This window comes from Astyanax mexicanus, chromosome 17, assembly GCF_023375975.1.
Source record: "Astyanax mexicanus isolate ESR-SI-001 chromosome 17, AstMex3_surface, whole genome shotgun sequence".
In the NCBI taxonomy this organism is placed as follows: Eukaryota; Metazoa; Chordata; class Actinopteri; order Characiformes; family Acestrorhamphidae; genus Astyanax; species Astyanax mexicanus.
The window spans coordinates 2,443,226-2,459,070 of NC_064424.1; the positions used below are offsets into that span (position 1 = coordinate 2,443,226).

Consider the following 15,845-nt stretch of genomic DNA (forward strand, 5'->3'; position numbering starts at 1 on the left):
AAAATATTACGACCTTATTCTTAAAATATTATGACTTTAAACTTGTATTATTACAACTTTGTTATCAAAATATTACGAGTTTATTCTCTAAAATATTGTATTTTACCTATGTGCAACCACTCGACAAACTGTAATAGTGTAAATTTAATAGCTTTGTTTCAGTATCTGTATTTCTTATTTTTAGAAGTGTTTGGGGTAAACGGGATTCTATAAATATTATGGCAATGTTCTTTAAATATCACATTTTTTCCCCCGAAATATAAAAAATATATTGTTATGATATAACATCTTATAATATTATGATACTACAACTTTATTCTCAAAATATTATGACTTTTATTTTATCATATTAAAATTTTTATATCATAACACTTCGATTTTATTTACAAAATATTCCAAGTTCATTCTTGTATTATTAGGACTTTATTTAGCTTATTTAGACTTTAATATTTAGATTTTAATTATGTAATATTACAACTTTATTCTCGAAATATTATGACTTTAGTTTCTAAATATTACAACTTTAAACTTGTAATATTGTGACTTTATGCTCTAAATATTGCCGGTTTTATCTCAAACAGATCTGTGTTTATTTTTTTAAAAGTGGCCCTAAAACACCTTTGTAGGCAGGTGAAGCAGGTGAAGAACCAAATACAATTCCTGCTGTACCGCTGTGTTCACCTGTCTGCAGCTCACAGCTGGAAGCAGCGCGAAAAAACGCGGGAAATTCGAATATTTTGTCAGTTGGTGGAAGTTTCTGACAGGATTTGAGGTAATGCTAAGCTAAGCTATCTTTAAACTAGAACCATAAAATCTATTTATTCAGGACATTTTACTATACATGTGTAAATAACATGTCAAAATTGCTTTTAGACATTATTCCAAACAACTAATTCAATGTTGTTACTCAGTTTATCAATTAACATTAACCTAGTTAAGTTAGCCAACATTTCTGTTAGCTTGTGGCTAACTGATACTGTGGTAACCAAGCTAGCTCTATTCCTAGTTAACCTACCTAGCCATCACAGTTGTTTTTTAAACACATTTCTCTGTAATATTTATGTGTATGCACCTGTAATGGAAATATTACGTTTATTTTTACTATTAAGATAATTGTGGCTGATATAACCTAGGTTTTTATTCACCAGTTTTCTGTTCAGATTTTCCATTCCACCTTAAATGGTGCATTTGAACACTGTAAAAGGTGCATGTAAGCAAAACCCTGTGCAGTATTATGTTTATTATTTTTAGCATTGTGTAAAAACAAAATAAGTAATAGTGATTGCATTGTCTGCTTAGTATGTAACATTGTTACATTTGGTCACAGGTTTACACCCTCATTTAAAATAAACTGTCTAAATAAAACAAAATATCTTTTGAAACTAGTAAAAATATAAAAAAAATAAAAATAAAAATGAACTTAAATAAAATAATTTTAAAGTAGTTTAGACATTTTGTCTCAGTCCAAAAAATGTAGACTTGTTTTAAAAAATAATGGCCGATACTGATATAACTTAATATTTTAGCTGTTATAATTTCAATGGCTCTGTTTGCTATGAAAAAGTCTTAAAAAATCTTAAAATTGTTTTCCCCATAACTGCAGATACAGGAAAAATCATGTAAGTTATAAACATAGGAAAAGAGAGGGTGCAAGTATTGTCATTCACATCACATGTGGTATATGAGGTAGAATTAAATTGTGTTCTCACTGTCCAGTTACACCCAAGTACAATTGTTGAAATAAGATAAAATAAAATAGAATGCAATAACATAATAATAAATCAGATATTATTAGATTGTAAGATTAATACACTTACAACAGTGTAAGGTATATGATTTTTACCCAAAATAATAACCAGAGCCTTCTTAAAAAATGATAAGTTTCTTTGATTTAACTTGTTAAAAACCTCTGGAATATACTCAAAACGGAAGATGGATGATCATCAAAAAAAATCAGAAGCCATCAAACCAAGCTAAAACCAGGGTTATTCCACCAAATATTGATTTATGAACTCTTAAAACTTCATGAATATTAACTTGTTAGGGCTGAAAGCTCTGCATCTTTTTGTTTTTTTCAGCCATTTCTCATTTTTTGCAAATAACTGCTCTAAATGACAATGTTTTTATTTGTAAAAAAAAAAAAAAACTGTTGTCCGTAGTAACTTATATTGAATGAAACAATTTTAATTTTACTCAAACATATAATTATAAATAGCAAAATCAGAGATCAGCACTGGCTTTGCTAATGTTCTCTCCATCATCGTCACCACAGCTCCTGAGTAAGTCGATTTGTTTCCATCTCTGAAAATTGCAGCTTCTGTAAAAACTGTAGTGAGACAATTGATCATTTATTTTTTTATTGTGTTTATACCTACTCTTTTTGGGTAGATATATTTTGGAATTTAGGGAAGAAAATTGGTAAAGACATTCCCCTTGAAAGTAACTATATTTTTTATATTTTTAATAACCCTCTATTTCATTGCAATGAATCATTTATTATCAACCTTATTATAATATTAGCAAAATATTACATACATAAAGCTAAAAACAAAAAAAAAACTGCCATCTTATATATCTTTTATAAACTCTGATTTTAAAATATATTTGCAAACAATTAAGTCAATGGGCCCCTCATTGAATAAAAAAATAGGTAGATCCTTAAATGTTTTAAAGCTTTACAATTTAATTTAAATAATAATAAATATTAAATAAATAATAAGAAAAGATACTTTGAGAAATTCTTGTGGCTGTTCATTATTTTTGCAGTCTTTTCAAAAGATGAGATGACTATGGAATGTCTTCTTTTTTAAGATTATTATTGCAATTCCTCTGTTTTTTTTCTTTTTCTTTTTTCTTTCTTCCTTTTGTTATATATAACAGTATTTTAGTCAGTCATGCTTCAATAACTTTGACTCTATAACATGAACACTGTGAGGACTAAAGTAGGTGAAGAAATAAGTATATAATTCCCAAACTAATTATAATAAATGATTAATTATTAAAATTTAGCTGTCTTTAAAAAAAAGTGTATAACTGCCTTTTTATGCTGTTCTGTTATCATTGTGTCAGTGGCATTTAATAGTCTTAAAATTACAAAAAAAATATTGTGTATCACAATAATTTCTGGGACGATATATCGTCCACAAACAAATCTTATCGTGACAGGCCTAGCTAATAGTTTGCCTCAGTAGCTAGCTAAATTTCCCGTTGCACCTTAAATGGTGCAACAGACAGCAGAGGCTGAATAATTTAAAATTTAAGGTGGAATAAAAAAAAATGGTAATGTCTGCACAATCCCCCCCATTTTCTTTTAGTATTGAGATTTAGATTTATTTACTACATTACATTCGTTTTTTCTTACGTTATTTTGTTGATTTTGTTAGCTTAATATTATGTTACACGAAACATTTAAAAAAATATATTATTATTTTTCTTTTTTCTTTCTTTCGTTATTTAACGTTACCTATCTTTGACATTGCTGATATGTTGCTGTTACTTCTTCTTGTTTCCTGTTTCAATATATCACTGTACCTATTTCTATAACTAATAAAAAAATATAAAAATTAAATAAATAAATAAAGGGAGGAGTGGGGGAGTGTCGTGCCTCACAGGCACATCATTTTCTCGGTTTGAAGCGGCGGCAGAGAGGCGAGAGCAGACCCGCCCTCCAGACGCCATTTCTCCATTTCTCCACCTCACACTATCTGAGCTGACGAGAGGGAGAGGGAGAGGGCTGAAGCTGCCTGATCCTCACAGGGGAACTGAATTTAACGGGACAGAGTGGGTTTTACACCGCTTTTTCGGGTGTCAGAGACGCGCCCGAGCGGCGAGGACTACTTTCACGCTTGAGAACTTTTGCTATTTTGCGGAATCTCTTTTTAAAGTGGAGGATTTGCTCACATTTGTGTGAGAGTTTTAGTGTGAAGAAGACGTGTTGCAGGCCGCCATCTTTGTTACTGCTAGCTAACCTAACGCTAGCGCTAGCGGCACTGTTACTCTGTTACTGAAGTCGGTTAGCTTGCGCTAGCTGCTGGAGTATAGGCGTGGACAAACGCTGTTTTGGGTGTTTTTAGCGTGTGAAATACTGCTGAGGACTCGTTAATGGACGCTTTAACGTATGTTCTGTGTTTTGAAGCAGCTATCGTGATGTAGAGAGCGGTGTTTTTAGCGAGATAATAAATCTTAAGTTTAACTATGGCGAGCTTTTCTCTATCGTGAGCTGACAGTGCTGAGACGGCTAGCTAATTAGCTGCTAGCTTGCTATTATTGTCTCATGAACTAAACTATAAGTTAGTTACGTGATTAGCTGGTTAATCATTGTTTAATTGACGTTTTAATAAACTAAAATAGCTTAGCTAGTTAATGCTGTTTCAGGAAATATAATAATCTAGCTGGCTTATATATTGTTTTATAACCAACTAAAAGAACTACAGTTAATTAGGTTAGCTTGCTAATATTCGTTTCATGAACCAAACTAGATGAGCTAAGTTAGTTTTAACTAGGGTTAAGTTAACTGTCGGTGGCTGGCCAGTATAGTTAAGTTATTTCTTAAACTAAACTAGCTAGATAATATTGTTTTAGAAATTAATCTGACTGAATAATATTGTTTATTATTTAAACTTGCTGGCTGTCTGCTAGCTGTGTAGCTAACTAGGTATTTGGCGGAAGAGGGAAGGGAAAAAGGGGAACTTTAATCTATATTCTCGGTATTCTCTTGATTTGGTGTCACTTAAACTGTCTTTTTTGACCGATCATTTTTTGTAATAATCTAAATGTAATATATATATATCTACCTATTTTAAAGCAGTGCTTATTCTTTGCAAAGCCAGAACACACAGCGCAATTCATGGTAAAGCAACTAATTAACTACTAAGTTGGGTTGTGTCGGTTGCTTGCACTCCTGTCTTGTGAAACGGCAGGTTGTAGTTCATTTTTGTTTTAGCTAAAGTTCAGCTCTTTATTTATAACTAAAGCACGTTTAAAAAGTGTCAAAGTGCTGTAACGTTACAATAAGTCAGAATTAAGGCTAACACTCGTCTTTCTAATTTATTCTATAGCTAACATTTATACATATTGTATTGTTAAGTCTAACCTAACTAACGTTTGCTATTTATTTAAGATCAGACATGTCGTCGGCACGGTTCGACTCCTCGGACCGAAACTGTTGGTATTTCGGCTCGCTTTCGAGGCAGGAGACGCAGAGTAGGTTACAGGGACAAAGACACGGTATGTTTTTAGTTCGAGACTCGTCCACCTGTCCAGGTGATTACGTGCTGTCGGTGTCCGAAAACTCCAAAGTCTCCCACTATATCATCAACTCTTTGCCAAGCAAGAGGTTCAAGATAGGCGACCAGGAATTTGAGCATCTGCCCGCGCTTTTGGAGTTCTACAAAATACATTACCTGGACACGACTACCTTGATAGAGCCTGCACCAAGGTAAGCACTCTACTTGAGGTTGTATTATTAATTATATAGAATTGACTGAAATAAAGAAATATTTTGAGATATCAATTTGGGTAAAGATGATTATCCAACGTAGCTAAGTATTCTTGGTTTCAGACTTCAGCTACAAGGGTGAACATTTCGACCTTCTTTTCCACCTTGTTGGAACACGTTTGCACTTGTCAGTAGGTTCTTCCATATGTAGGTTAGCTACCTCTGAATTAGTGCTGTGTTCATGTACGAACAAAACCTTTGCCATTTACAACCCTACCTCAACTCATTCATTGGAAGATGCAGCTCTGAGTGATGGTTGTGATGGTTTCCTGTGGTTTAAATGTAGAAATTGTACAATATGGAGATATTTTATCGTATTTGAATCAAGCCAAATATATTTAATAAGTATCCAGGAGTTCATCAGTGCTTAAAAAACAACCAAAATCTACATATCATTACAAATTCTTGTTAAATTAGATGATGTGCAACATAACTATATTGTGAGGGGATTTTTGTCCCTATACAGCCTTATATACATACAACTGAAACCAGTTAATTTTTTTCGATTTGTGTTTATCCATTAAAGCACACATAATGTTTACTAATATTGTAGTCACATATCATACACCAGGAACCTCAGGGATGTATGTATAAAATTTTGTAGAATTAAATTTGCTATATTAATGTTATAGTACGTTGTTAAAATATATATGTGTATTGTGTATAATATACAATCACATATATTGGCTAAGGTACCATATTTACACGTTCTGACAGTATAAAGTATTCCTGCCACAATAATAATTCTCAACATTATTGACTAATCATGCACAATGTATTGGCATAAGTTGACTAAGAGTAATTTTTACTCATTATTTTCACGATATTACCCATTGTGTTCAATTGAATGTTTGTGTGTATATATTTAAGAATGATGACATACATCAAAGTATTAATACTAAAAATATTGTTCTTTAAGAGAGTAATTGTGTTATTTTTTATGTTGCTGTATCATCTACTATATAAGTGGCACAAAGTTGTCTTAGAATGACTGATTTAAGTTATTGTGTATTCAGGGACAGTCTGTTGTCAGAAACATTTGTGAAATGCCTAGTATGGGATCTCATTTTGTTTTTGGTGTGTTTTCTGCCATTTCTTTTATTAAAGTTGTTGCATTTTAATACCTGCTATTCCTATGTGATTAGTTCATTTAGTATGTGTATAGACTAGTTGCAACTAGCTACAAGGGGTGGGAAGTAAATAGTATTAAAGTATTGTTTCACTACATTGTTCCACTACATTTAGCGACATTTTCACAAAGTATCCAAAATATGTTTTCATGTTGTTAAACTTGTTAGACTTTCACTTTTTATAAAGGAATATAGTGCCTACTATATGCTTAAAAAGTGTGTTGTGTATCAGGATAACAGTATGTCAATATGATAAAATATTGTAATATTGGAATTTGGCTAATGCTCTTTACCCAGACCGACTTGCATTTATATCAAGGTTGTCAAATGTAGTGTTAGGAGTCTTGGCCAAGGACTCCAAGATCTTACCACAGAGGCCCTACCACAGAGGTCTTGCCTCACTAATCCATCCACTTACTAACCACAACACATAGTTAACTTGTTAAAAGTAGATACAATGATGATACTGAAAGGCATCATGAATGTGTTGTGTGCCGTGGTTAAATGATTGTACAGCTCTGTAAACTTGGTCCCAGTCTCTGTTTGTGAGCATCTTTTCTGTTTCAACAGGTACCCCAACACAGCTCTAACCACTGGTCCTATTCAGACAATCGGTGGACCTGGTGATGAGAATTTGGAGTATGTGCGGACTCTTTACGACTTCACTGGCAGCGATGCAGAGGACCTTCCTTTCAAGAAGGGAGAGATCCTGATTATCTTAGACAAGCCTGAGGAGCAGTGGTGGAGCGCCAAGAGCAAGGATGGACGTGTTGGTATGATCCCCGTACCCTATGTGGAAAAGCTTGTCAGGCCATCGCCACATCCCGGGCAGCCAGGCCACAGTGCCCGCAACTCTAACAGCTACGGTATTCCCGAGCCTGCACACGCCTATGCCCAACCTCAAACACCATCGCCCCTGCCCCCTGGCACACCGGGTGCCGTCATCAACCCACTGCCTTCCATGCAGAATGGGCCAGTAATGGCCAGAGCTATTCAGAAACGGGTGCCCTGTGCTTATGACAAGACCGCCTTGGCATTAGAGGTAAGCTTTTGTCAGGTTTTATCTACAGATAACATTTCTATTTAATATACAGTATTTCACAACATCACTCTTGCTGATGTATTTGAAGGTCTTTCAGCCTCTCAGTTCTCATGCTATTGTCTCATGTTCAAAATGACAATCATCTAAAGGGAAGTGCAAGTGTTATTTTAAACAAGCTGCTGTTAACTACACTCTAAATTTAAGTTTCCCTTGATGAGAGTGGAATATAAAACACAAAGTGACATCATTAGGCTGAAATGGAAAATGCTTTTGATGCTTAGGTTTTGATGCTCATTTTAGCAATTTGAAGCTGGCTTCTGCTTCTGTACCTTATAGAAAACATTAAAGCAAAGCAGTATGTAGAAGAAAAAATATGTTAGGAAATACTATGATGATTCTATAAGACTTAAAATTCAGCCTATATTGCGGTAGGATTGGCCATTGACATTTCTTTGTAGCCTCATTCGCAGGGCAGTTATCACTATATGTGCTGTCCTGCTGATTCATAACGTTGCTTTTTATAAAGTGGGTCCCCATCCCCCCATACTGTGCAGTCCCTCGTTCTAGAATGATAGAATGCCTTACGAATCAGTTGATGGATATCAGTAAATGTGGCTAATAGAAGAACAGTGTCGTGTGAACTAAACTTGATCTGCTTGGATGTTTTTTTTTTGTTGTTGTTTTTTTTGCGTGATACAATTGTCAGGAAGTCTGCAGCTGCTCTGACACTAATGACATGCAGCAAGATGCTGTGTGGCACGCCATGCCGAGAAACTCTGTCTTCTGCAAATGAAGTGTGATGTAGTGAAGCAGCAATGAACCAATTCAGAAAATTCCTTGGTCAAGTCACATTAGTGGTTGTTCTGCTTCCTCAATTTAGACAAACTACACTGGGGTTACAAACAATAGCTTTGTAACAGCAGTCTAGCGTGTGTAACTTGTGTGTGTGTGACAAAAATGCTTTAAGTTATAGATACTGTTTAGATGTTTAAATTCTTAAATTATATGAGCAGGGAACCAGTTGGTTGTATTCTTCTTCCAAAATAAACATGTAAACGTCTTATAGAGCATGCACTGCAAGCCTGGATTAGAGGAATTAACCTAAGAAAAATTGAGGAAACAAGTTCGCTTAAAAATGAAAGTGATTGGCAATAAAAATGTAAATTAGCATAACTTAAATCATCAAGTTATTACAACTAAAAGGCAAGTTCAATTCCACAGTCTCATATAACTATGCATATTCCAAGTTGTATACACTGTATGCCTACATAAGTTGAATTACTTAAAAAAACAATGATTTAGCAGCTCAGAAAATCATGCTTGTTCTTACAGTCATAAACATAAAGGCCAGACTAGACCAGATTAATCTTAAGGTAGCCTGAGAAAATCATACTTATGGAAAGTGTTATTAACTGGGGGGGACACAACCAGTATATAAATTGTTCCAGAAGATAATTCAACAAGATCTCTGTTTGAATGTATTCGTGCCCACACACTTTAACCTAATTTAAAGTAGTTAATATTTTAAAAATATCCAATTTTACGTAAAACAGATTTAATTAGTTCGAGTTCAAACTAATTGTCATTTTACTTTTTGGGATGTTTTGATTTCTCAAGGTCCCTCACTACTTTGTTGAATTTGATTTATTGGCTCGAGTTTTGAGCTAAATTCCATTCCTTTAACCTGGACGTCATTCTACCTGGCAAGTTCCAGCACCCATGCTGCTGTTTTTCAGCTCAGTCAGAAAAGCAGACACACTTTTTTTTTTTCATTCCAACATGAGGAAGTGAATTAAGTGAGTGAAAAAAAATCATTATTGCTTCAAGCATGACTGGACTTGGTTTTGGCCGTTAGTCTTGAATAGGTCATGAGAAGTGTCTAAATTTTGAATGAAGAATTATAACTAAAACCCACCCTGAAATCCTTTTCAGCGTGGCTTTGATACATTAATCGGCGCACTTCTTGGTTTATCCCGTCTATCCTGATTTAACTGTTGGTGATATATTTTTTCTGTTTATATATAGAGATACAAATTAGTGCTTCCTATAGATTCAGCTGTATGTACTTTGTCCCAAAGAAACTTTAACACATTTATTTTTTTTTTCGCAAATTAATCATGTGACAAAACTGACAGAGGCTGATGATGCGATAGCTGTTTAATTTAGCATTGTAACACAGCAACGCTTACTGTTGAGTTCAGAAGGTAGGTTAGCTTTTATTTATGATAAAGTTTATGCTTTCTCTCTCTCTCTCTCTCTCTCTCAAGCTGTTAAAGGTGGAATATGGAGCTACTCAGTAACTCAGTAACTTGGTGCGTTTTTATTATTCTAGTTTAAAAAGCATTAAATCTACCCTGAGATACTATAATCAGTAAAACAAAAATAAAAAAGGATCTAAAAATACAGAGTTCATTTCTTTCCTCTTGATTTCATTAATGATTGTCACAGAATATTGTTGTGATTTTAATACAATTATTATTTTTTAAGAGATTGGCATCAATAATACAATTTTATGTGTTTCTAACACTGATTCTTTTATTCACATTTAATACTCATTATCAAAAGCTTAGTCTTAAGGAAGAAAAGGTGATTAAACACAGAATTATATTGTGATTAATTTGATTCTTTTTTTTTTTTATTCGATTGGCATCACTCATTTTCTTTATAGAGCCAAATAATTGCTTTTGTTTTAAGACTAAAAACGTATGCAGTTTCCTATAAGAAATAACAAATGTCAGTATTTCATTTTTGATAAAATACTGTAGAGAAATGCCATAACTACAGGCTCATTTGCACAACAACTTTACATCAGATAATCAGAAAATATAGGGTGGTAGCCCTGCATGATTTGTGCATTGTGCTTTAAAATATAATCTACTTTAAACCCATTTTCTCTGTATGCTGTTTTGTCTTCAAGTCTGAATGTGTGGAAAGCAGGATGCACACCAGTGTGCCACGGTCTAAAGCAGAAAGCTTGAAATGAGAACAACTATTTTTGGATCTGTTTGCTTTAAGAGGGCTGTCTCTTCTGGGTTATCTATTAAAGCAAGTGTTATAATGTTATGTTGTATTATAGTTTCATCTTTAAACATCGTAGCAGTCATATGCTGTCTGTTACTGCAGACACATATGTCAATTTATTTGTATGTATGTTATTTTTATTATTTTTTTTATGCATGAAATGTTACTATGGGTTGTGTTTCTACTTTATAGATTAAAAATAGGTTGCAGAATGACCTGAGATGTAGGTGTAGACCTGCTATGGATGTTCTTATTTGACTGCATTCTAAAAATCTGACTCTGGAAGCTTTGTTTTGGGGTTTTGTCCCTATTCCCTGAAGTTGGTTTGCTCCAGTCTGAATCAGTTAATGAATTTGTAAACTTGCAGCTTTTCCCTCTTGGTTTGGTTTGTTTTTATCACATCGGATGGTGATGGTGATTATGATAATGATGTTGACCGCATCCTTTGAAGCATCTCCAATGCAGTGTTAAAGTTAGGGCCTTAATTTAAAATATATATACACATATAGACACATATCTAGTGCAAATATGTAAGGCAGCCGTTACTGACTTTCATTCATTACAGGGCAATTTTTTTCCTTTTATTTTAATAGATGATTTTTGCTTCAATCATTCTTTGTGGATGTTTTTTTCAAGTTTTTCTGCGACTTTTCTGTTCATGTTGGTATTTAAAATTATATTGTATCGACTAAATATTTAAAATTATTTTTAAAATGTTAAAGAAATTGGGACTATAGAACTAGTTCTAGGGAACGGTTAATTATTAAATGGTTAAGAAGTACCTGTACACGCAAATAATAGACTTTTAATAGAAGCTAGTTTTATCTCCAGCACTAATTCTGAAGCACTTCTACATTCTAGGAATAAGGTAACGTGAAGGAACACAGATTCACACGGTGTCCTGTGATTGTGATGCTCTCAGTATGTTCACTTAGAGTGTTACACGTCTTTTAAATGGTCTGTGACAAATAACATTTAAATAATCTTTTGCTCATATCATTTTATGCAGAAGAACATTTTTGTCGTACTTTTATCTGTAATATTTAGGATTTTAACAAAATCTAAAGCTATTTAGAAGGGCACATCATATATGTTGCAGACCTGTGCAAACGCTGCTAAAGCAAAGTATTGTGATTTAGTTCAGCTTGTGATTTAAAGTACCTCCTCTTGTCTTGTTTTTCGCAGGTGGGCGACATTGTGAAAGTGACACGGATGAACATCAGCGGTCAGTGGGAAGGCGAAGTAAATGGACGGAGAGGCTTGTTCCCTTTCACCCATGTGAAAATAATGGATTCCCAAAACCCAGACGAGAGTGAATGACCTGTGTCTTTTTCTGTCGGCGCTCTCTCTCTCTCTCTATGCCTGCTGGCTGCCGCCCCACGTTGTCACCACCTGAATCGCGCTTGCCTGCTTGAGGCTGTGCCACAGCGTGTCTCTGGAGCAAACCATTTGCGTGGCTTTTGACTGTGTACAGCTCCAAACTCAAACAGTTCTTAATCTCTTTCCCTGGTTACAGGCGAATCAGTATTTTTGTCTGCCCTAAATGTCCTATTATTTCCATGCTGTCGGCCATCTGTCCCTGTGCCGAGGTGAGACGCCGGTGCTGTGGCTCGCTCTGTGGCGCCTGGTCTCTTGCCTTTTTTTTTTTGTTTGTTTGTTTTTTTGTTTTGTTTTTATTTTTTCAAAAGTGAACTTCTTTTGAAAGCTAGCTTTGACTGTTTGCAAGCCAAACATTTCAGACATTTAAGACAAAAATGTTTTGAGACAAAAAAGGGAATAGAATTTCTTCAAAGTGAGGAGGACGATTAAACCTTCTGGAGGAACCATGTTGTTGTTATCGCCAATCCTTTACCTGTGTGTTTTTTAACATATACACATTACTCCCCCACTCTGTAAAACCTCTTACAAAAACTCTCGAGACTGACCTGCGCACAGAGTAGTAGCATGTTTGTGAACGCCTCAGATCAGGATGGGGTTTCAGTCTTGCAGTGATGGGTTGGTTCCTTTTGAGTAAAATAAAAAAACTATGAATCTGTTAAAATTCATCTTTGTGTGTCAGCAGCAGTCTAGTTGCAGACTTCAGTGGTCCTTTTGTTCCCTGACGAGTAGAGTACGTGAAACTACTAGTTGTAGCCTTTTTCGTTTGTGCCATAATAATAACACAAGATGTGTAAATATCAGGCGTAGTGTAAGTTGATGGCTGTGGCTTTGGAGGCTTTAACTTTAACTAGAACGGTGAAGGGCTTAGCAGAGAGCCTTTTTTTTTTTTGACTGTAGTCACAATAGTTCAGTGACAAGAGAGTAGGTTTGGAATAATACAACAAAATTGTCCACCTAAACTATGCCTTTCATGCAAGCAGGAACATTCGCACAAGCAATCATGAGGCAGTAAATATATGCACCCTTTGAAGATTTGGTGGATTTGGTGTTTGAAGAGCACTGCTTTATACCTTTCTGCAGTTTTTCTTTTTCTCCACTGTTTCTTTCCCCACTGTCAGAAGAGAACAGTATCTCACCCGCTTTGTCATCAATCAGCTGATTTTGCACATCAGCAGGGTTGTGCTAGGAAAAGAATAGTCAACATACTGTACATCATTTTTAAATCTTTCTCATTTGTACATTTTTATTTTATTTTATTTAGTGTAGCAACGATAGCCTTCAGCCCTGGGTTTCGTTCTTTTCCAGCCCCACATTGAATCAAGCATTTACTGTGTGTTTAAAATAAACTGTTGTAAAATCTTTAACGGAAGATGATTTTCTAAAAAGGGATAAAATGCCTGCTGGTGGCCTCTGTGCATGACCTCCTGGCCAAGAGGTTTCCTCCCTCTTGGGTCCAATGCTGCTTTATGTCCTCATTATTTCCTCTCGACTTTGAACTTATTTTTCGAATTGCATCAGTAAAATAAAACCATTCTTAGTTTCTATCTCCCAGACGTCCCTTTTAGGCTAACCTTTATCAAGCAATACCCTGGTCATTTCAAAAGTGTTCATGTAATTTATGTTTTGAAAATGTTTTATTTTTTTTTCTTTTCTAATGACATTAACAGTATTACTGTGCTATTTTGTTTTACATTAGTAAGTGTCCACATGGTCTCCTTAGTTCAGAATGAAAACCTGTGCCTTTTTATTTTCTTATACCATTTACATGTGTTAATATTGCCCATGGTTAACACTCGTGCTGGTATGACCCATCATGTACAGAGTGAGTAAATAAAATTTACGTTTACTTCTCTTAACTGCCTGTGATCCGCTTCTTATCCACAAAGCTTATCCAACTTATTCCGCCACATGGCTAAAGGTAAATTACCTAGTTAGAAAACTCATCCACAGCCTTTCAAAGAAGAGGAGCTGGTCAATAAAAGTTAAATAGAACCTAACACTGCCATCATTCTGTGTTGTGTTTAAAACCCTGGTATTCAATCAAATGTCTTTTTTGATGTTGTGTGACTCCCTGCATATATTGTACTACTTTATTATCACTGTAGTTATAATCCCTATCAAAATGAAACAAATATGGCCCCTCTTTTTGTCACGCAGAATAAGGTGGATAGACACTGTTTACACCTGGTAACTTAATGTGATTAAATAACTGGATTGTTTTGCTTTTAGATTTTGATCACTTTTTTTATTCATTTAAATGAGTCTCTGGATAGTCAGGCTGATATTCCATTGCTGTGTAGGGGTGTAAAAAATTGTTTTCTAGAACACAGTATCAATTTTATAGTTTATTTATGATTTTTATTGTAGATGTAAAGATTGGTGACAGAAAGCAGTTTATTTAGTGATTTGTTTAAGCCCCGCCCACTAGTTAACTATGTCTCTCAGGTCCCACTGATCTGATTGGATAAAGTGTGAACTTGATTCAATTTATACTTGATTCAAATTCAATCAATATGATTGTGTTTTTACATTTACAGATGTTTCTGAAATGAGACTTGCCTACAGTATTACAATATAGCATTTAGCCTGAGTTCCTGTATTGTGCTAAAGATGGTTGCTGCACGGAATTATTAAATTCTCCCACTTTTAACAACTCAAGAAGTACAGGCCTTAAATACAATATCCTAAAAATACTAAATAAAAATATTTGACTGGAACAAAATGTATATTAAAGCTTAGTTTTCTTTATCAAGATTTTGTATAAAATAAAAACAAAAGAAAACATATCTATATAAGTGTTACTCTTTTCTGCCTGCTTCCCACTACAAACACCAGGCAATGTCTGAGTCAGTTGTTAGTGTGCAATTCTCTGGAGATTTTACATGCCGAATTCGTCAAGACTTGCCTCCTGCTCGTGCTGTGCAGGTGGAAACCCTTTTCTAGAGTATTGTGAATGCTCCTACATGTGTGAACAGGCAGTCCAGAATTTTTCCTTGTTCCGTATCTGTTTTAAATGTGTCTCGGACCACTTCCTGAAGTGTTTAATTGAGCAGATCTATATCTGTTTTAAGTGTGTCTTAGACCAACTCCTAAAATGACAGTTTGAGTGATCTGATTTGTACCTGTTTTAATCCTAAATGCCTCTCAGACCACCTCCTAAAGTGTAGTTTGAGTGATCTGATCTGTATCTGTTTTAAATGTGTCTCAGACCACCTTATGAAGTGAACAGTATGAAACATTGAATTTATATCTGTTTTAAATACGTATCAGACCATTTTCTAACGTGAACAGTCTTAAATGATCTGATTTGAGTCTGTTTTAACCCTAAATGCGTTTAAGAGCACCTCTTAAAGTGTAGTTTGAGTGATATGAATTTGTATCCGTTTAAACCCTATATGTGTCTCAGAGCACCTCCTAAAAGGAACAGTTTGACTGTTCTCGTTTGTATGTTTTAACCCTAAATGTGTCTCCTCCTGAAATCAACAGTTTGAGTAATCTGATGTGTATCTCTTTTAACCCTAAATGCATCTCAGACCACCTTAAGTGAACAGTTCAAGTGATCAGATCTTTATCTGTTTTAAATGTGTCTCAGACCACCTTCTGAAATAACCAGTTCAAGGGATTTGATTTGTATGGTTTAACCCTAAATGTGTCTCAGACCATCTTCTAAAGTGAACAGTTTGACTGATCTAATTTGTATGTTTTACCCCTAAATGTCTTTCCAGAAATTAACAGTTTGAGTAATCTTATGTGTATCTTATTTAACCCTAAATGC

The 15,845-nt window shown here is 34.6% G+C and overlaps 1 protein-coding gene across 1 annotated transcript; it reads left to right on the top strand.

Moving 5' to 3' along the window:
- Positions 1-3,654: 3,654 nt before the first annotated feature.
- crkl (v-crk avian sarcoma virus CT10 oncogene homolog-like) lies at positions 3,655-13,926 on the top strand. Its single transcript, XM_007237445.4, has 3 exons — positions 3,655-5,437; positions 7,198-7,669; positions 11,876-13,926. The coding sequence occupies exons 1-3, from the start codon at positions 5,127-5,129 to the stop codon at positions 12,008-12,010; spliced, it is 918 nt and encodes a 305-aa protein (XP_007237507.1). The 5' UTR covers positions 3,655-5,126; the 3' UTR covers positions 12,011-13,926.
- Positions 13,927-15,845: the final 1,919 nt, after the last annotated feature.